At 57.8% G+C, this 11,755-nt stretch overlaps 5 protein-coding genes across 5 annotated transcripts in view; 4 read left to right on the plus strand and 1 right to left on the minus strand.

The window, feature by feature from the left end:
• GUITHDRAFT_156789 (hypothetical protein) overlaps window positions 1-2,304 on the plus strand; it is a gene marked incomplete at both ends in the record, with an annotated part of 4,531 nt that extends 2,227 nt beyond the window's left edge. The window contains 9 exons of the mRNA XM_005842442.1: window positions 265-309; window positions 424-540; window positions 766-831; window positions 1,081-1,128; window positions 1,266-1,318; window positions 1,416-1,458; window positions 1,748-1,795; window positions 1,843-1,917; window positions 2,284-2,304. Coding sequence (XP_005842499.1) covers window positions 265-309; window positions 424-540; window positions 766-831; window positions 1,081-1,128; window positions 1,266-1,318; window positions 1,416-1,458; window positions 1,748-1,795; window positions 1,843-1,917; window positions 2,284-2,304 — 516 coding nt within the window. The remainder of the gene's footprint in view (window positions 1-264; window positions 310-423; window positions 541-765; window positions 832-1,080; window positions 1,129-1,265; window positions 1,319-1,415; window positions 1,459-1,747; window positions 1,796-1,842; window positions 1,918-2,283) is intronic.
• A 140-nt stretch (window positions 2,305-2,444) lies between these two features.
• GUITHDRAFT_160483 (hypothetical protein) lies at window positions 2,445-4,786 on the minus strand (the record flags this gene model as incomplete). The annotated part of the gene is made up of 10 exons (XM_005842443.1): window positions 2,445-2,585; window positions 2,799-2,881; window positions 3,013-3,072; window positions 3,177-3,309; window positions 3,500-3,577; window positions 3,894-3,977; window positions 4,025-4,087; window positions 4,321-4,415; window positions 4,464-4,586; window positions 4,676-4,786. 10 exons carry the CDS (start codon window positions 4,784-4,786, stop codon window positions 2,447-2,449), a joined length of 969 nt encoding a protein of 322 aa, XP_005842500.1.
• A 598-nt stretch (window positions 4,787-5,384) lies between these two features.
• GUITHDRAFT_62632 (hypothetical protein) lies at window positions 5,385-6,887 on the plus strand (the record flags this gene model as incomplete). Its single annotated transcript, XM_005842444.1, has 2 exons — window positions 5,385-6,503; window positions 6,714-6,887. The coding sequence occupies 2 exons, from the start codon at window positions 5,385-5,387 to the stop codon at window positions 6,885-6,887; spliced, it is 1,293 nt and encodes a 430-aa protein (XP_005842501.1).
• A 928-nt stretch (window positions 6,888-7,815) lies between these two features.
• On the plus strand, window positions 7,816-10,844 carry GUITHDRAFT_131699 (hypothetical protein; the record flags this gene model as incomplete). The annotated part of the gene is made up of 2 exons (XM_005842445.1): window positions 7,816-7,989; window positions 8,016-10,844. 2 exons carry the CDS (start codon window positions 7,816-7,818, stop codon window positions 10,842-10,844), a joined length of 3,003 nt encoding a protein of 1,000 aa, XP_005842502.1.
• Window positions 10,845-11,185: 341 nt separating this feature from the next.
• On the plus strand, window positions 11,186-11,445 carry GUITHDRAFT_99300 (hypothetical protein; the record flags this gene model as incomplete). Its single annotated transcript, XM_005842446.1, has 2 exons — window positions 11,186-11,254; window positions 11,296-11,445. 2 exons carry the CDS (start codon window positions 11,186-11,188, stop codon window positions 11,443-11,445), a joined length of 219 nt encoding a protein of 72 aa, XP_005842503.1.
• Between the last annotated feature and the right edge of the window lie 310 nt (window positions 11,446-11,755).

An 11,755-nucleotide genomic window follows, 5' to 3' on the forward strand; every position in this document is an offset into this window, starting at 1 on the left:
CGACCAGGTACTCATCTCCTCCTCCTCTTCCACCGCTACATTGTCCTGCCCTTCTCTTGCCACCTCTGCCTCCCGCCCTCTGCCCCCTGGCCTCTTTTCCCCTGCCCCCTGGATCCTCCCATTACTTTCCCTTCGTCCGTTTCTCTCTCTCTCTCCTCCCCTCTCCCTGCCCGTTCCATTCTTCCTTCTCCTTTCCTCCGTCTTCTCCTGACTCTCTTCCTCTCCCTCGTTGGCCGATTTCTTCTGCTCTGACATTGGTGCTAGCCGGAAGTTGCTTTGCGATACTACCGCCGGCTGCTCCAGATGGGGGTAATGGGAGTGAAGAGAAGGAGAGACGGAAGGGAGGGAAGGGAGGAGGAGGAGGGGGAGAAGGGGAGGGAGGGGGATGAGGAGAGGAAAGAATGTGAGTGACGGAGAGGACAGGTCAGCTCCTCGGCTCTCTGGAACAATTTGGGACTCTGCTGCTTCTACGCAGGGCTGTACGACATGAGCCTGACATGCTTTGAGCAAGCTTTGATCTCTGCTGAGGACGACACCCTTGTAAGTACAGAGGAGAGGAGGAGGAGGAGGGGCGGGGGATGCAGAGCAAAAAGATCAGGAGGAGGCAGGGGAGTGAGGGAGAAGGCAGAAGCAGAAGAGGGGGATATAATGAGAGGCAGAAGGAGGGAGGAATGACGGTGGGCAAGGGGTAGGGGGAAGAGGAGGGGAGTTGGACGAACTCTAGGGGCGGGGCACGGGGATGGGCGAACTCACTAGAGGTGGCAGGGGGATATTTGGTACAACATCTCGCATATAGCTATCGGCATCGGAGATCTTGGACTTGCTTATCAGGTGAAACATCTCTTGTCCTCCCCTCCCCTCCACTTCTCTCCTCTCCTCCCCTCTGCTCCTCTTCTCTCCTCTCCCCTCCTCTCCTTCTTTGCCCCACTCTTCCCCCGCGCCTCTACCCCTCTCCTCTCCTCCCCTCTCCTCCTCTCCTCTCCTCTCCTCTGCTCTGCTCTCCTCTCTCCCCCTCTCCTTCTCCGCCCCCCTCCCCCTCCTGTTTCTGTCTCTTTAGCTTCATTCGTGACTTTTCTGCAGACTCTCAAGGTCGCTGTAGCTGCCGACCCGAACCATGCAGAGGCGACGGTACGAGGAGAGGAGAGAAGGAGGAGAGAGACATAAGAGGAGGAGACGAGCAGAGGAATTGATAAGGAAAGAGGAGGAGGGAGAATTTCGGGAATCGGAAGCGTATGTAAGGAAGAGATGTAACGAGCTGCTTGCAGAACAATCTCGCCATCCTCGAACTGCGCAAGGGCAATGTGGAGCTGGCAAGAAGGTGCTGGAGAGGATGGCGGAAGGGGAGGATATGAAGGCAGGAGGAGGAGGATGGGGAAGGAGGAGGGGAGGGGAGGAGGCACTAATTCTGGTTGCAGTGGGTTCAAGGAGGCAGGCAAGCAGGGGCCTCACGCCTTCGAGGTACGTCGAGGGGGGTGGAGGTTGCTGGGGGATGTAGAGGAGCAGGAGCAGGAGCAGGAGCAGGAGCAGGAGCAGGAGCAGGAGCAGGAGCAGGAGCAGGAGCAGATGGAAACATAAACATCGGAGAAGGGCGAGAGGAAGGACAGCAGGACGAGAAGTAGACGCAGGGGCAGGAGAGGGAGAGGGAGACGGAGACGGAGACGGAGCAGGAGCAGGAGCAGGAGCAGGAAGGAGCAGAAAAAGCAGGAGAAGGAAGAGGAAGGAATAACTGGTACTAAAGTCACTGCAGCCTCCCTTCAACTCTGCCCTTCTGGCCTACAAGCTGGGAGATGCCCAGGTAAGGAGCAGCTGCTGGCAGCTGGAGGTCTGCTGAAAGAGCTGCAGGAGAGCTTTCAGCTGGTACAACAAGCCTTGCTCTGCTACCCCGACCACGTGGAGTCCAAGGAGCTACTAGAGCAGGTTCTGGCTACCCTCATCCTCCTCTTTCTCTTCCTTCTTTCTCTTCCACCCTCCATCCTCCTCCTCCTAGTCACTCCCTCCGTCCTCTTCAACCTCCCCACCTGCATCCTCTCGCTCTCCTCCTGCTCCTGCTCCTCCTGCTCCTGCTCCTCCTCCTTGGTCTTCGTCCTCCTCCTCCTCCTCCTCTTCCTCCTCCTCTTCCTCCTCCTCCTCCTCCTCCCCTCTGTCCTCCCTCCCTTCTCCCTTCTCTGACCTTATCACCTCCTCTACTCGCCTTTCCTCCTCTGCCTTCATCCTTTCGTCGTCTCCTCGCTTTCCTTTCCCCTCTACCACACTCACTTCACTTCCACTGATACTGGACCGTAGCTGAAGCAGAAGTTCAACTAACAAGTAAAGAGTCCTCAACATCATGTGCGAAGCGGTGGGAGGAAGAGGAGCCGGCAGCTAAGAAGGAGGAGGAGGATGGAGGCGGAGGCTGAAAGGGAGGAAGAGGAAGAGGAAGAGGAAGAGGAGGGACGGGAGGCACCTTTCAGCTTCGAATTTTCTTCATGTGGTTGGCGCACAACATGGAGTAGCGAGAGGAGGGAAGGAGGTGAAGGGGACCGCACAACCTTTCGTAGTCCTTCCACAGCTCCCGCCAGTATACCAGAAACTGATATGGGCAATACCTGCCGGAGAAATTATCTCCTCTCCCCTCCTCTTCTCCCCCTCTCCTCTCTCCTCCTCCTCCTCTCGTCCTTCTCCCTCCTCCTCTTCTCCTCCCTCCTCCTTTCGTCCTTCTCCCTCCTTCCCCCCTCCCTCCTCTGCTTTCCCCTGACCTTTCCACCTCACTCCCTCCTCTCTCCTCTCTCCCCATCTCGCTTTCCCCGTCCCCCCGTCACCTGTCGTATATCTTTGACACTTTCTGTACTGCCCGAGCAGCAGATTTTTCATCAACGCCATGAAGGGACTTGAGGTGCCGGAGCTGCCAGACAGTGAGCAGAGAGGAAGGCGAGAGGAGGAGAGTGAAATCAGACGAGCAGGTGTGGACAAGGAGGGAGGGAGGAAGAGGAGGTCGAAAACGACAAAGGAGGAGGAGAGGGCAGCGACGCTCACGGTCTCGGAGTCAATGGCGATGTTGTTGTAGATCCCCAGTAGCATGAGCATGTTGTCTGTCTGTTCTCAGACTCACTCTCCCTTCCTCCTGTCTCCTCTTCCCTCCCATCCACTTCCCTCCCCGTCCTCTTCTCTCTTCTCAACTCCCCCGCCTCCACTCTCACCGCGTAGGGGCCGAACCCCTCGAGGGCAAGCAGCTTCGCCCTCAGTTCGCCCTGCTGAGCCTCTCCGACGGATGGAGAGCGACAGCGTCGAGCGAGCTTCTCCAGCTCCTCCAGCTCCTCCGACTCGACAGCTCTGACGGCAGAACAATCTTAGACACAAGCAGAGGTAACGCTAGTGTTGACGTAGATGAGCAGCAGCAGCAGCAGCAGGCGGCAGCGGCAGCAGCAGCAGTGGCAGTGGCAGTGGCAGTGGCAGCAGCGGCAGCGGCAGTGGCAGCAGCAGCGGCAGTAGGTAGCAGTGATCACGGGAGGAGGAGCTGAACCTGCGAGCGAGGCTGATGAGTCTTGCTGCTCTATAACCGACGCCGCACTCGCGCTTCAAGTCCTCAGGATCCCAAGAGCTGAGCAAGAGGGAAAGGTAAGAGAACGAAGAGCAAGACAAGGACAGCAAAGATAAGGAGGAGAATAAAGCACGATCAGCAAGAGGGGAGGGCGAGGATGCGGACAAAGACAAGAAGGGTGAGGATCAGAAAAAGGTGGACGGGGAAGAGAACGAGAAGCAGCAGCAGCAACAGCAGCAACACCACCACCACCACCACCCACAGCACTAGCTGTAGCAGCGGCAGCGGCAGCGGCAGCAATTTCCTTTGCGCTGCTGCTGCTGCTGCTGGAGCCGCTGCCGCTGCCGCTGCTACAGCTAGTGCTGTGGGTCCTCACCTCAGTTCCAAGGGAGTTGGAAAGCCGCCGCAGCTGCTGACTTTTTCACACAGCAGTTGGTTCATAGTGATCGTCCTCCCCCAGCTGAAGTTCAGCAGGTCAGCCGCTCCTCCAGCTAGCGCTCCCCTCACCCCGCATTGCAGAGGGTGATGGTTTTGCAGGCGTCCTCAAACATGCTGGGCGATCGGAACAACCTGAGACGGATGAGAGGAGGGCCTGGAGCAGGACGAGGACGAGGACGAAGACGAGGACGAGAACGAGAACGAGGACGAGGACGAGGACGAGGACGAGGACGAGGACAAGGACGAGGACAAGGACAAGGACAAGGACAAGGACGAGGACGACGAGGAGCATCAGGAGGATGAGGACGAGGATGAGGACGAAACATTGGGGGACACGAGGTCAGAGGAGGAGGATTGGAGCCCACCGGAACCAGTGGTCTTGTTCTGCTTGTGGGAAGAGAGAACGAAACTCTTGCTCGCGTCGGTTGTCTTCAGGTGAGATCCGCAGCATCCTGGTGACCTGTCGAGAGCTGCTGAGCTGCGTGACGTGCAGAGTCGAGGGCCCCACCTGTCTAACAACCTCGCCGACTTCCTCCTCCCCCAGGCTCTCCTCCAAGAAAGCGATCAGCTCGCGTTCTGACGAGTCTTCATCCGTCCACTTCGATGCCGAGAAGCATAACTTGACATGAACCTGAACGCTCTCATTCAGAACTCTTCCTCCACTCCCTTTGCTTCTCCTCCCTCTCCTCCCTCTCCCTTCCCCTTCTCCCCTCCCCTTACCGTCTTCGATCCTCCAATGCTGAGGGGGCGGGAGAAGACTCCTGGGAGAGGTCTCCCCCAAGGACCCTCTAGCAGCGTCTGATGCGGGTCCCACGTGTTGGGGGCAAGCATGAAGAAACCATATGTGCACACATACTGAAATAGCTCTGGGGCCCCTAGGGCGACTCCGAGGCTGAGCCAGCAGGAGGGAGGGCTCTATCAAGAGGTAGGAAAGAGCTTCCTTTGAGAAACTTTATCGAGCCGAGAGACAAGCTCACCTGCTCTGAAGTTCTTTGCAATCTGATATCCTCTCTCAAGGAAAAGCCTTTGGGTCGGTCGGAAGGTATGTCACAGGCTCTCTGGAGGGCGGTGTCTTCCGTGCTGGATAGAAGTACCTTCTGATCTTGCTTCTCACTACAGCTCTCCTCCCCTCCCCCCCCTCTGCCTTTCCTCCTCTTCCTCGCCCGCCAAGTCGAGCTTATCGGCGGCATTGCGATACCTCCGAACGTTTCCTTAGGGCACTGGTCATCCATCATCACCCCTCAACGCCTCTTCCAGTTCTTTTGCTTCCTTTTTTACTCCTCCCTCGTCCCCCATGCAAGGACATGGCGAGTCGAGGAGGCAGAACGACAACGAGGAGGGGGAGGGGGAGGAGGACATGAACGTCAAGGTCCTCAGCGCCGACCAGCTCGCGTCTGGTACTAGCGATGATCTGCTGGATGAGGAGGATATGGACTACGAGGATGCGCTTGACGCGATGGGGGTGGGGGGTTACCAGAAGTTGCTCATGGTGGTATGCGGGCTGGCAAACGCGACAGACGCCATTGAAATCTTGTCGCTCTCCTACGTCATCCCGGAGATTGAGACTGAGATCGCCGCATGGAGCTTGGGGGCCTTGAGCTCAGCGGTGTTCGCCGGCATGCTCATCGGGGCGCTGGTTGGGGGCTTCCTGAGCGACGTGATTGGCAGACGACCAGTGCTGATGTGCTCGATGCTCCTCAACGCCATCTTCACGGCTCTCTTTGCTCTCGCGGCAGGCGAGTACGTCATGGTTGTACTTCGCTTCTTCACCGGCTTCGGCGTGGGAGCAAGCGTTCCTGTGGTGTTCGCTTACCCCGCTGAGGTCGTTCCCTCTGCAAACAGAGGCATGGCGATCACGGTGGTGGCGCTCTCTTGGATGATCGGGAGCATCGTGGTGGCAGGGTTGGCATGGGCCATCATCCCCTCTTACGGGTGGAGGCTCTTCGCTTTCGCGTGCTCCCTTCCCGCTCTCGCGTGCTCGATCTGCCTTATGACCGTAATCAAAGAGAGCCCGCGCTTCCTGCTGGTCAAGGGCAAGACCAACGAGGCGTCCAAGGCCGTCTCCCATATCTGCCGCTTCAACAGCGCGAGCTTCGGGAGCAACGAGACGCAGGTGGTGCGGATCAAGGCTCTATCCCTAGATCACGGCAACGAGAAGCTGTGGTTTCGAGTACGTCAGCTCTGGCAGCACCGCCTCCGGACTCGCTCCTTCCTTCTCGCGCTCGTGTGGATCGGGATCTGCTTCGGGTGGTACGGGCTTGCCACCTGGATCCCGACGATGCTCAAGGAGAAGAACGTTGCGCTATGTTGGGGGGAGGCATCAACAAGGAGCTGCCTGTACCAGACAGCAGTTCTTGTCGCACTTTCGAACCTTCCAGGAAACATTTTGAGCCTCTTGCTGGTGGATGTGATCGGAAGAAACACGCTGCTCTCTGTTAGCATGTTTCTCTCTGCTCTGAGCGCGATAGGAGCATGGTTGTCCAAAGACGGCGTCGCTACTGGTATCTTTTTCTGTATCTTCAATGGAGTGAGTGTCGTCGGATGGAACGTAAGTGACCTGCTTGCCCTCCCTCCCCCTCCTTCTCTCGCCCCCACTCCCCCACTCCCCCTCCCTCCCACTTCCCCACTCTTTCCCTCTCTTCCTCTCCCTCTCTTCCTTCCCCTTGCGTGCCTGGCTCTGTGCCCCGTCGCTTCTGCTCCTCACCCTACCGAACCCTCCACGTCTACTCGACCTCGTCTTGCACTGAAACGCTCGCAGATTCTTGACATTCTTTCCACGGAGATGTTTCCCACGGCTCTTCGCGGGGTAGCGATGGGGCTTCTCAGCTCGCTCGGTCGCATCTCAGCTGCTGTGAGATCATTGAGTGTGCTCTCGTGTCGTTCTCACTCCCCAGCAGGTTGCTCAGCTGCAGTTCAGCACGGCGTCTTCTGATCAGAGTCTTCTTTTCAGTGCCATCGCTCTCAGCGTTGGGGCAGGAGCTACTCTCTTCCTGCCGAACTTGACGAAAGTTCGACTGATAGATGTGTAAAGCCATGTAGTCTACAAATATATGATACAAAGTCTTGTCCTCTTCGGCTCGTCTCCGGCCTTGCGTGACCTTGCTTCCTTCCTCCAGTTCCTCTGCATCCTTCATCTTCTGACCTTCCTTTCCTCTTCACTCCCTCTCCCTCCCTCCCTCCCCTCCCCTCCCCTCCCTCCCTCCCTCGCTCCCTCGCTCCCGCTTCCTTGTCCTCCTCGTCCTTGTCCTTGTCCTCGTCCTCGTCCTCGTCCTCGTCCTCGTCCTCGTCCTCGTCCTCGTCCTCTCGTCCTCGTCCTCCTCGTCCTCCTCGTCCTCCTCCTCCTTCTACTGCTCATGCTCTTGCTCGGCCTCGCTCTTCCTCCAGTTGGTTGCCCGACGTGGTGTAGAGGGCAGAAGTACCCCACCCTTTTAGTCCATTTGTGTACCCTACCCTTCTTTCCTCATATTAGTACCCCTATTTCGTTGAAATTGAATATCACCCTACCCCGATGTTTGATAAAAAAGATCAAGAGGGATTGAAAGGGTTGTTGGACCTGGGAGGAGGAGGAGGAGGAGGAGGAAGGAGGAGGAGGAGGAAGGAGGAGGAGGAGGAGGAGGAGGAGGAGGAGGAATAAGACCGCAAATAGGTGAACTAGCCAGGAGGAGGAAGGAGGAGGAGGAGGAGGAGGAGGAGGAGGAGGAGGAGGAGGAGGAGGAGGAGGAGGAGGAGGAGGGGGAGGAGGAGGAGGAGGAGGAGGAGGAGGAGGAGGAGGAGGAGAAGGAGACGGGGGTGGGAGATATGGTGGGAGAAGAAGCAGGAGAGGGCGAGAGAGGGCAAGGCATGGAAAGAGGTACGGAAGCATGGAGGCATGGAGACATGCAGAGAGCGAGGAGGCGAGCGAGGGGAAGAGAGTTGTGCTGGGATTGGGATGCGATACGATAGTTGACGAGGAAGACGTTGGAGAAACGATTGTAGCAGACAGAAATATGTGTGAAGCAGTCTTGCATTGGAGGCGTGTAGGTCATGAAGGCAAAGTAGTGTGGTGACTCGAAGTGAACAGGAGCTTGTGGATGTGGATGATGGCGATGATCGTCGAAAGCGGCATAGAACGCATCGCAAACGATGGAGACGTGAAGGAAACGTCGACTGCAACGAGTTCATCGTGCGGTTCTGTGCGGCAACCTGTGTCCTCATCCTCCTGGCGGTCTCAAGTGGGATGGCATCTCTAGGAGCATCACTGTACAGCCAGGGAAAGCTCTCCTTGTCCGATGCCTTCTCCTTCGTGCAGCCTGGCAGCCCGTCGCTGATCAACGCGGAGGTAGCGCTACTCAAGTCAGAGATCTCTACCTTGCAAGAGACTCTGCAGGGGCTTGCGAGAGAGAAGACCGACAAGAAGAACAGGAAGAGATCGAGTGACAAGGAAGGAGGCGAGGAGGAGGACGAAGAGGTCGATGTCATTATGCAGAGCCTGCGCAGGCAGCTGGCGGCTGCTGTACAGCAAGCGGAGCGATCGCAGAACGAGTTGACAGAGCAAGTGAGGATCCGACGAGAGCTGGAGGACGCTCATCACAAGGCGCAAGTTGAAGTTCGCAAGAAGGAGGAGGAGATCGAGTCTCTGAGGAAGCAGCGAGAGGACAACACGAGGGAGACGTTGACCAAGGAGGTGGCGAGGGCGAGAGAAGAGACCGAGCTCAAATTTCGCAACGAAGATCTGCTGAGGTTCAAGCTGAGGTGTGAGAACGAGACGGCAGAGCTGAAGGAGGAGGCAAAGGCCCTCAAGTCGGAGCTGCTCTCCCTCCGATCTCACAACTCCCAGCTCACCTACGAGGCCGATGCCATCCGGCAGGCACTGAAAGGCAACGAGTCAGCTGCCTTGGCTGCTAATGACACGACAACCACGTTGGCAGAACGAGTTCGGTCAAGCATGCGCAGCCTCGAGCTCGATCGCAACTGGCTGCAGCGGCAGGTGGAGGAGAAGGCGAGAGAAGTGGAGGAGCTGAAGAATTCTTTGAGATCCAACGAAGAGACTCTGAGAGCAGCGAGAGAGTCGCGTCAGACGTGCGAGACTGAGCACGACCTGTTGAAAGATCAAGCCGCCAACTTGAACGCGTCGTTGGCTGCTTGTCGGAGCGACGCCGAGCGAGAGCACATGGAGGTCCGTGCTGCTCTCCAGCAGAGCGAGACGAAGGTCGCATCCAAGGAGGAGGAGGTCGAGCAGTGCAAGGCTTCGCTCAAGGAGTGCGTCGATGCTCGGGCGGCAGAGGCTCAGGCTGGTGGCGAGGAGAGGACGAGGACGGAGGAGCTGCAGGTGAGGCTGGCGGGGCTGCAGGAGGAGCTCGCGTCTCGTGACCTCGCTCTCAAGGATCAGCAGGAGCCTCCTGCTCTCGCAGCCTCCAGCGACGTCGCATGCTCGGGCATCAACCGGCAGCTGCAGCAGGAGGTGGACGAGTGCAACATTTCCCTCCAGCAATGCAACGAGGCCCTCTCAGACAGGCCGCTCAAGCTGCAGGAGGATCCAGACGCTGCTCCTGCCTCTCCTGCCGCTGGTTCCTGCAATTCGGAAGAGATAGAGAAGCTACAAGCAGATATTCGGATGGAGCAGAGGAAACGAGAGGTGGCGGAGAAGAAGGCGAAGGGGGAGAGAGAGAAGGCAGACGAGTTTCGCAAGGAGAAACAGAGTCTGCAGCAGGAGATGAGGGACCTGAAGCAGAAGCTGACGCAGTCGAGCCAGGGGCAGGAGAGCTGCGAGGAAGTGACAGCAAGTCTCAAGGCGGAGGAGAGGAAGCGAGAAGCAGCTGAGAAGAGACTGAAGAAGGAGGCGGAGAAAGTCGACTCGTTCCGCAAAGAAAAGCAAAAACTTCAGCAGGAGCTCAAGGCTCTTTCTGAGCGATGCCAACAAGGAGGGACGGCAACTGGTGAAGCCAGGGGAGCCGAAGCCTCGCAAGGAGAGGAAGGGGAGATGTGCGGGCTGACTCGAGAGTCGTGCGAGTCCGATGGCTCGAAGGCGTCTGAGACTTCGAGCTCCAAGACTGCGGAAGAGGAGGTGGAGAAGAAGACGGAGGAGGACGAGGTGGAGAAGAAGAAGAAAGAGGACGAGGCTCTTCGCAGGTGGAACGAGGCCCTCAAGGCTGATCCCAAGTCTGCCGCTCAGTGGGAGCATCGCGCCAGGCGCAAGGGCCCAGCGCTTGCATCCTCCGAGACGCAGGAGGGAGGGACAGAGGCAGAGAACAGCTTCTGCCACAGCATCGCGGGCGAGCATGCGTACTTCGACCAGGAGGAGGGAGGCTGCCGGTGCAAGGCCGGGTACACGGAGGACGCAGATGGGAGGTGTGTTGCATCGGGAACAGGCGAAGCACAGGAGGAGAGTGGAGGGACGGAGGGAGGGGGCAAGGGAGAGCAGAAGAGAGGAGGAGGAGAGGGAAGAGGCATCGGCGGAAAGGAGAAGATAGAGGAGGACGAGGTGGAGAAGAAGAAGAAAGAGGACGAGGCTCTTCGCAGGTGGAACGAGGCCCTCAAGGCTGATCCCAAGTCTGCCGCTCAGTGGGAGCATCGCGCCAGGCGCAAGGGCCCAGCGCTTGCATCCTCCGAGACGCAGGAGGGAGGGACAGAGGCAGAGAACAGCTTCTGCCACAGCATCGCGGGCGAGCATGCGTACTTCGACCAGGAGGAGGGAGGCTGCCGGTGCAAGGCCGGATACACGGAGGACGCAGAGGGGAGGTGTGTTGCATCGGGGACAGGCGAAGCACAGGAGGAGAGAGGAGAGGGAGAAGGAGGGGGCAAGGGAGGAGATTCCGAGGATGAAGGAGTGTTGGGGATGTTGCCTGGGATGGAGGAGGAGGAGGAGGAGGAGAGTCTCGGTAGGCTGCCCGATACCTTCGGCTCCTCCTAGTGCTATCAGAGTAAAAGTTGCGTCAACTACCCCTACCTACCATTGTATGTACTCTCGGGCTCAGTAGCTATGGTAGGGTAGTCACGGTAGAGGTACGAATGGGGCGGCGATGGGCAACTGCCTGGGACTGAAGAGGTAGGAGGAGGAAGAGGAGGAAGGGGGAGGAGTGGAGGGGGAGGAGGAAGGGGAAGGAGGGAGGGAGGGAGGGAGAAGCGAACGAGGGAGGAGTCAGTGAGAAGCTTGTGCAGAGAAAAACCTGCCGGGACAGAAGAAGAAGCTCGGACTGCACTCACAAGGTTGGATGGTGTGACCCACGTGATTGCATAAGTTCAGCTCGCAGCATGGGGAACAAGTCGTCAAAACAACAGAGGCTGGAGAATGCTGCGAAGACAGGGATCTTTAACCTGACGGTAACAGGAAGAGGAGATGGTTGGCGCGTGTTGTTTGACAGACATGGAAGGAGAAGACTCTGACCTCGTTCCCTGAAAGCGCTCTAGATGTATGGATCCTTGCTGGGGGGATGAGCTTGACGTTCTTTGAAGATCCCAAACCTGCGTGTGTTGCACATCGAACGATGTGGAATCACAAGTTTGCCGTCTAAGATCGAAAAGCTCAGCACGAGCCTACAAGTTGTTCTCCTACCCTCCCGCCTTATTCTTCCCATCTTACATCTCCTCCCCTGTCCCTATTTCTTTTTCCCTCCCCCTCCTCCTCCCCTCCCTTTCTCTCCTCCTCCTTCTCTTCCTCTTCTCTTCCCTTTTCCATCTCCCTGACCATTGCTTCAGAGGTTGAACTTTACCAGGCAACAAGCTCTTGTCGCTTCCCCTCGAGCTCGGGCGTTTGCGCTTCCTGCAAGTGCTTGACTGCAGTAGCAACGGACTAACCACCCTGGTTTGAATTCTCCTCCCTCC

Source organism: Guillardia theta (assembly GCF_000315625.1).
Source record: "Guillardia theta CCMP2712 unplaced genomic scaffold GUITHscaffold_1, whole genome shotgun sequence".
Classification (NCBI taxonomy): Eukaryota; class Cryptophyceae; order Pyrenomonadales; family Geminigeraceae; genus Guillardia; species Guillardia theta.